General features: G+C 40.8%; 1 protein-coding gene across 1 annotated transcript; it reads left to right on the top strand.

The window, feature by feature from the left end:
• Window positions 1–606: 606 nt before the first annotated feature.
• LOC111449601 (ABC transporter C family member 10-like) lies at window positions 607–7,325 on the top strand. Its single transcript, XM_023089560.1, has 13 exons — window positions 607–816; window positions 1,027–1,063; window positions 1,145–3,202; window positions 3,746–4,066; window positions 4,153–4,239; window positions 4,361–4,948; window positions 5,032–5,196; window positions 5,298–5,592; window positions 5,683–5,897; window positions 5,973–6,278; window positions 6,371–6,434; window positions 6,530–6,769; window positions 6,906–7,325. Exons 3-13 carry the CDS (start codon window positions 1,160–1,162, stop codon window positions 7,010–7,012), a joined length of 4,431 nt encoding a protein of 1,476 aa, XP_022945328.1. The 5' UTR covers window positions 607–816; window positions 1,027–1,063; window positions 1,145–1,159; the 3' UTR covers window positions 7,013–7,325.
• Window positions 7,326–8,086: the final 761 nt, after the last annotated feature.

Raw genomic sequence — 8,086 nt, 5'->3', positions numbered from 1 at the left:
TTACAAATATACCCTTTCTATATGCTCCTCCTTCAAACCTTATTCTTTTTATTTTTCTATTCCCAACTCATGTGACAATAATATAATTCTAGTTAGATTATAATTACAATTTACGGTTGATATTATTTTCATATATAATAGAACAATAATAATATTGTTTTTCATTTTATTTTATATATTTTTCAAATGTTGATTTTTTTAGAAAATATGTAGTCTTTGTCGGCTCCTCAATTGGCAACAACGATCTTCACAAAAAACAAAAAAAAATGTAATATTTTTACAAAAAAGAAAAGTACAAAATTTAGAAAATTATTTTCTATTTACTAAGTCAAATTAATTGAATGATAAATTTGTTTTTGAAAGCTGTGTTTGGATGTAAATTTTGAATTTTAAAATTTTAAATGACATTATATAATTAATACAAATTAATAATTATAAAATTTTGATTAATATTAATATATAAATATTTTCACAATAAAACAAAACTTCATGAAGTAGTTATGAATTAAAAAAGAAAAAAAAAAGCAGAATATGTTGATATGTGCAATTGGACGTGGCCCATGAGTTCTTCCAAACTGCATTAATATGAACGTTCCCTCTATTCTCCTTCACGTCAGTGCAACGTTCTTCATTTAATTGCTCGCTGTCCGTTCCCTCGCGCTTCCTTGGACCCTTTTCACACAGCTTCCAGCCCCAATCTCATTTTACCCTTTTAAAGATCAAGGGGGAAAAAGGGGCAAAAAGAAAGTCTTCTTAAAGCGTTTATATCATCTTCCTCCATTTCGTCTACGAAAAAGGTGCAGTTTCTGACATGTGGTGAGAATTTGAGCACCTAGCGCTTCTGTTTACCTCTCACCCATCTGGGTTTTTCTTCGTTTCTTAAATAATTTAGCTGTCACGGGCTCTGTGATCATCTTCTTCCAAAACCCACGTGAATTTCTGCCTTTGATTTTCAGAAGTTTATTTTCTTACATGTGTTTCTAAAGGGTTCTTCTCATTCTGATTCTTTTGTTTGTGTTTTTTCAGACGAGTTTTATGGAAGAACTGTGAAGACTAATTTAAGGTTTGTTCTTCTTCATTTGGGTTTTCTGCGTTTGTTATGTAAAAGGTTGTCTTATTAATTGTTACTTCATTTGACATTCAGAGACGAAAAGGAAAGATGAGGGGAATGGAGGACTTATGGGGTGTGTTCTGTGGAGGACATGACTGTTCAAGTGGTAGTGAGAAACCTTGTGGCTTTCTTTCTGATTCCTCTTCATGTAATACTCAAGCCTTGTTCGTCTGTTTTGATTTTCTACTGTTGATCTTGCTTGTTTCCAATATTGTGGGGAAGTCAGTGAAAAGATCTCACATGTCGAATCGAATTCGAAGTCGTTCTGCTTTGCAGATTTTGTCTGCTATCTTCAATGGTTGTGTTGGATTAGTGTACCTTGGCTTGGGAATTTGGATTCTGGTGGAGAAATTGAGTAAAGATCATACTGCTTTGCCTTTGCAGCTGTGGTTATCTGCCACCGTCCATGGCTTCACATGGTTATTGGTGAGCTCCGTTATTAGCTTCTGGTGTAAACAGTTTCCAAGAGCCTTGTTGCGCTTATTGTCCATTGCAGCATTCGTGTTTACTGGAGTTATTTGTGTTCTATCACTTTTCGATGCTGTTTCGAACAGAACAGCATCGGCAAAGATGATTTTAGATGTTGTATCTGTTCCAGGATCAGTTCTGTTATTGATTTGCGCTTTTGGGTGTTTTTCCCGTGACGAGAGCGAGACGAGTATCAATGGGAATGGACTTTACACCCCACTAAATGGTGAGGCCAATGAAAGTGATAAGGTTGATCTTGTTACTCCATTAGCTAAATCTGGATTGTGGAGTAAATTTTCGTTTTGGTGGATGAATCCTTTAATGAAAAAGGGGAAGGAAAAGACTCTGGACTACGACGATATACCGATGATGTGCGAAGAAGATCGTGCAGAAAGTTGCTACTTGCAGTTCACAAACAAAATGAACGAGCTGAAAAAGAAAGAACCAAATTCCCAACCATCAGTCTTAAGAGTCATCGTTTTATGCCATTGGAAGGACATATTATTGTCTGGTTTTTTCGCTTTGTTGAAGATACTCTTTCTGTCTGCTGGTCCTCTGCTTCTAAATTCCTTTATCTTAGTTGCTCAAGGACATCAAAGCTTCAAATACGAAGGTCTTGTGCTTGCCCTTTCACTTTTCTTCTCGAAAAGCATCGAATCCATATCACAAAGGCAATGGTACTTCAGAAGCAGGCTTGTTGGTCTAAAAGTCAGGTCTATGCTTTCAGCAGCCATTTATAAGAAGCAATTGAGATTGTCCAATGAAGCTAAGTTGACGCACTCGAGCGGTGAAATCATGAACTATGTGACCGTGGACGCATACAGGATTGGAGAGTTTTCATATTGGTTCCACCAAACTTGGACCACGAGTCTTCAGCTCATTATTGCACTTTTGATCCTCTACAAAGCAGTGGGAATAGCAACCATTGCCTCCTTTTTGGTAATAATTCTATGTGTAATTGGCAACACTCCAATTGCCAAGCTACTGCATAAGTATCAGAGTAAATTGATGGCTGCACAAGACGAGCGACTGAAAACGTTCACCGAGGCTCTCGTGAACATGAAGGTTTTGAAGTTATATGCTTGGGAATCCCATTTCAGGAATGTAATTGCGAAGTTAAGAGAAGTGGAGCACAAGTGGTTGTCATCTGTGCAAATTCGAAAAGGATACAATGGTATTCTCTTTTGGTCATCTCCTGTTATTGTATCTGTTGCAACCTTTGGGGCTTGTAGCCTTTTGGACATTCCGCTACATGCCAATAATGTTTTCACCTTTGTGTCTACGCTGCGCCTTGTTCAAGATCCTGTTAGATCTATGGCTGATGTCATTGCAGCGATTATTCAAGCACGGGTTTCATTTACGCGTATCATTAACTTTCTGGAGGCACCAGAGCTGCAAGGTACAAGTGTTTGTAGAAAGCGCCTTAACACGAATGATAACTACTCCATTAAGATCAGTTCAGCATCTTTCTCATGGGAAAAGAACTCCTCGAAGCCGACTCTTCGTAATATAAATCTCGAGGTCAGATCAGGTTCGAAGGTTGCAATATGTGGAGAAGTTGGCTCAGGAAAATCTACTCTTCTAGCAGCCATTCTTGGTGAAATTCCAAATGTTGAGGGAAATGTAAGTTATATCACCATACTTCACCATCTGTTTCACTGTCACTGCTATATAATAGAGCTGAATTCACTGTGACATAATTACTTTTGTGAGATCCCACGTTGGTTGGAGAGGAGAATGAAACATTCTCTATAAGGGTGTGGAAACCTCTCCTTAGTAGACACATTTTAAAGCCTTGAGGGAAAGCCCGGAAGGGAAAACCCAAAGAGGACAATATCTGCTAGTGGTGAGTTTGGGCTGTTACAAATGGTATCAGAGCCAGACACTAGGTGGTATGCCAGCGAGGACGCTGGACCCCAAGAGGGGTGGATTGTGAGATCCCACATCGGTTGGAGAGGAAAACGAAACATTCTCTATAAGGGTGTGAAAACCTCTTCCAAGCATACTCGTTCTAAAACCTTGAGGGGAAGCCCAAAAGGGAAAGTCCAAAGAAGACAGTATCTACTAGCGGTGGGCTTGGGGTATTACAACTTTATTCCTGTCTTCTCCCACTTTGATTTACTTGGTTGCTTTTAGATCATAATTAGCTCAATATGCTTTCCACAGATTCAAGTTTATGGAAGGCTTGCCTATGTGTCTCAAATAGCATGGATCCAAACAGGAACCATACGAGACAACATCTTATTTGGCTCTCAAATGGACAGCTGGAGGTATCGAGAAACGCTCGAGAAGTGTTCGTTGGTGAAGGACCTCGAGTTGCTTCCTTATGGTGACCTCACTGAGATTGGGGAGAGAGGAGTGAATCTCAGTGGTGGCCAAAAGCAAAGGATTCAACTCGCACGTGCGCTGTATCAAGATGCTGATATATATCTTTTGGATGATCCGTTTAGTGCTGTGGATGCACATACTGCCACAAGTTTGTTCAATGTAATTCAAAAATTTCCAACATTCTCAAATTGTTCTTTCTTTTCTAATTTCTCAGACTGAGTCAAAGCTAACTTCATTGTTTGCAGGGATATGTTATGGAAGCTCTCTCGGGTAAAACGGTTCTTCTCGTGACTCATCAAGTCGATTTTCTGCCTGATTTTGATTCTGTCCTGGTTAGTTCAAAAACACCTTGATCGAGTGTGTGCGTTGTTGATTTCCTCCTTGCGTTTTCTCTCTCCTATTTTTTTGTGTTCATCTTGATCCAGTGTGTGCATTTGTGGTTGTGAATGGCAGCTAATGTCGGACGGGGAAATTCAAGAAGCAGCCCCTTATCATCATTTGTTGGCACATAGCAAAGAGTTTCAGGACCTTGTCAATGCACACAAAGAGACTGCTGGTACTGAAAGGCTTGCAGATTTTTCTGCCACCAAGAGTTTGATAACATCAAGTAAAGAGATTAAGAAATCTTATACAGAGAAACTGTCCGTAACATCTGATGCTAATCAGTTAATTAAGCAGGAGGAGCGAGAAGTCGGTGACTCGGGATTCAGGCCTTATATTCAGTATCTGAATCAGAGCAAAGGGTTCATCTTCTTCTCCTTAGATGTTCTCTCCCAACTAGCATTTGTGGCATGTGGAATAATGCAAAACTCTTGGATGGCTTCGAATGTCGACAATCCCGATATCAGCAACTCCCGCTTGATCCTCGTTTACTTGTTGATTGGAATTATTTCAACATTCTTCTTGGTTACTAGATCTCTTTTCACAGCTCTTTTAGGTTTGGAATCATCAAAATCATTATTTTCTCAGCTACTAACATCTCTTTTTCGCGCACCGATGTCCTTCTATGACTCCACACCTATTGGAAGGATACTTAGTCGAGTAAGTATCTCGAGCTGCAACGATAAAGCTTTTCGAGATCAGAATGAAATTGAGTTTTCTTACATTTGTTTATCCTTTGATAGGTCTCAATGGATCTTAGTATTGTAGATCTTGATGTCCCATTCAGTTTAATATTTGCTGTTGGTGCAACCTCCAATGCCTATGCTGCTCTCGGCGTTTTAGCTGTAATCACGTGGCAAGTCCTATTCATCTCCATACCCACAGTTGTTTTGGCGATTTGCTTGCAGGTAATACAATGGATTATAGATGCATTTGTTGTTGTTGACAAAGTTCTATATTTTGAAAGAAATGAACTGATGATGCTGAACAAGTTCATTTCTTTGTACAGAGATACTACTTTGCATCTGCTAAAGAACTCATGCGTCTTAACGGGACAACGAAGTCGATGGTAGCAAATCATTTGTCCGAATCCGTAGCTGGATCAATGACAATACGAGCTTTCGAAGAGGAAGAGCGATTCTTTAAGAAAAACCTTGAATTCGTTGATGGAAATGCCAGTCCTTTCTTTCACAACTTTTCGGCCAACGAGTGGCTGATACAGCGGTTGGAAATGCTCAGCGCGGTCGTCCTTGCCTCCGCTGCGTTGTGCATGGTGTTGCTACCAACTGGAAGCTTCAGCCCTGGTGTGGATTTTAACATTTTTATTGATTCAAACATATAATCATCACATTCTTAAACTGTCATGTAATGAAAGTTCTATGCTTGTATTACAGGTTTCATTGGAATGGCAATCTCTTATGGCCTTTCTTTAAATGTGTCCTTGGTCTTCTCCATCCAGAATCAATGTACTATAGCTAATCACATCATTTCTGTGGAAAGATTAAACCAATACATGCACTTACCGAGCGAAGCTCCGGAAATCATCGAAGAGAGACGTCCCCCAACCAACTGGCCCTCTGTTGGCAAAGTCGAGATAATTGACTTGAAGGTACGTAGAAGCTAATCAAAACCTGAAACGTTCGAGGAGGATCGGTAAACTAACCATGATGATGTCGTTTTACAGATACGATACCGACCCAATACACCCCTTGTTCTTCATGGTATAAGCTGCACATTTGAAGGAGGACATAAGATTGGCATTGTTGGGCGGACTGGCAGTGGAAAGTCTACTCTTTTAAGTGCCATATTCCGCTTGGTTGAGCCAGCGGGAGGAAAAATTTTAGTTGATGGTATCGACATTTGCTCGATCGGACTTCATGACCTGCGGTCACGTTTCGGGATTATACCTCAAGATCCAACCCTTTTTAAAGGGACTGTTAGATACAATTTGGATCCTTTAGTTCAGCATACTGATGATGAAATATGGGAGGTGATACTTTGTTCTTTTCTTCATGTGGTTGTTTTCTTCAGAGGTTCGTTCTGCATAATATTTACGTAATTTTCGACATCTCGATCATGCAGGTACTTGGAAAGTGTCAACTTAGAGAGGCTGTTGAAGAGAAAGAAGCTGGTTTGGATTCCTTGGGTAAGTTCTTCGTATTCGAGATAATATTAGACGTTGTCGTGTTCTAGTTCTTCCTATTCTCAGGTTGTCAATGGCTAACATTTTGTAAAAACCAGTTGTGGAAGATGGTTCGAACTGGAGCATGGGGCAGCGCCAACTTTTCTGTTTAGGCCGTGCGCTGTTGAGAAGAAGTAGAATATTGGTGCTCGATGAGGCAACTGCGTCGATCGACAATGCAACGGATATGATTCTGCAGAAGACGATTCGAACTGAATTCGCAGACTGTACGGTGATTACAGTTGCTCACAGAATACCAACTGTTATGGACTGCACCATGGTGCTTGCTATAAGTGACGGTAAGTTTTGATCATTATATATACTGTTCATGTCCTGAATGTTCTTAAACATTGTTTTCAAAACAACTTTGTCAAAAACGAAGTTAGAAATGAATCGACCTGAGTTGTCTTATGAAATGCTCGATACAACTTTCAGGGAGAATAGCAGAATACGACGAACCGACCACGTTGATCAAGAGAGAAGGCTCTCTATTTGGACAGCTTGTGAAAGAATATTGGTCTCACTCACCATCTGCAGAATGATTTTGATCCCAACAGTGTTAGTCTATCAACTTCTTTTGCTTTCTGATGAGAAATTGTAGACGTTGAAAGATTTAAGGGCGTGGATTTTTGAGTTATTTGTTGTGGTGCAGTCTGCTTCGTGCAGAAATGTCCATTTCCTCATCAGAGAAAGCTGATTTGAACTGTGTGAACCACATTTTTTGTAAGGTGACCATGTGTGCCAACCCATTAGTTTACATGAATAATTTGTGAAGTATCTTTCCAATTGCATAATTGTTCATTTGTACCGGTAGAATTTGTGTGGACAGAAATATATGTTCTATCTGCTCTATTCTATCTGTGAAACCTTCGACGTCTACGCGTATGCTAGGCAGATGTCTTCACATCCTTGTAAAGAAATGCTTCGTTGTTCCTCTCTCGATCTCACAATCCACTTCCTTTCAAGAGTGTATTTGTTGGGACTTGTCCTCTCATCGATTTAGGATCTCACAATCCACTCCTCGTCAAGGCCCAGCGTTCTCATTGACACTTGTTCCTCTCTCCAGTCAATGTGGGACCCTCACAATCCACCTTCCCTTCCCTCTCTTCCCCCTCTCCGGCTTCCCTCTCTTCCCCCTCTCCGGCTTCCCTCTCTTCCCCCTCTCCGGCTTCCCTCTCTTCCCCCTCTCCGGTCGATGTGGGATCTCACAATCCACTTTCCCTTTCCTCTCTCCGGTTGATGTGGGATCTCACAATCCACCTTCCCTTTCCTCTCTCCGGTTGATGTGGGATCTCACAATCCACCTTCCCTTTCCTCTCTCCGGTTGATGTGGGATCTCACAATCCACCTTCCCTTTCCTCTCTCCGGTTGATGTGGGATCTCACAATCCACCTTCCCTTTCCTCTCTCCGGTTGATGTGGGATCTCACAATCCACCTTCCCTTTCCTCTCTCCGGTTGATGTGGGATCTCACAATCCACCTTCCCTTTCCTCTCTCCGGTTGATGTGGGATCTCACAATCCACCTTCCCTTTCCTCTCTCCGGTTGATGTGGGATCTCACAATCCACCTTCCCTTTCCTCTCTCCGGTTGATGTGGGATCTCACAATCCACCTTC

This window comes from Cucurbita moschata, unplaced genomic scaffold (assembly GCF_002738365.1).
Source record: "Cucurbita moschata cultivar Rifu unplaced genomic scaffold, Cmos_1.0 Cmo_Scf00011, whole genome shotgun sequence".
NCBI lineage: Eukaryota > Viridiplantae > Streptophyta > Magnoliopsida > Cucurbitales > Cucurbitaceae > Cucurbita > Cucurbita moschata.
This window is presented reverse-complemented; position numbering and strand designations above follow the sequence as displayed.

Coding starts and splice junctions, on each gene's coding strand:
- LOC111449601 (XM_023089560.1), top strand. CDS start 1,160: ATGAGGGGAATGGAGGACTTATGGGGTGTGTTCTGTGGAGGACATGAC. Junction 6,279..6,370: donor CTGATGATGAAATATGGGAG/GTGATACTTTGT, acceptor TCGATCATGCAG/GTACTTGGAAAGTGTCAACT. Junction 6,770..6,905: donor GGTGCTTGCTATAAGTGACG/GTAAGTTTTGAT, acceptor TACAACTTTCAG/GGAGAATAGCAGAATACGAC.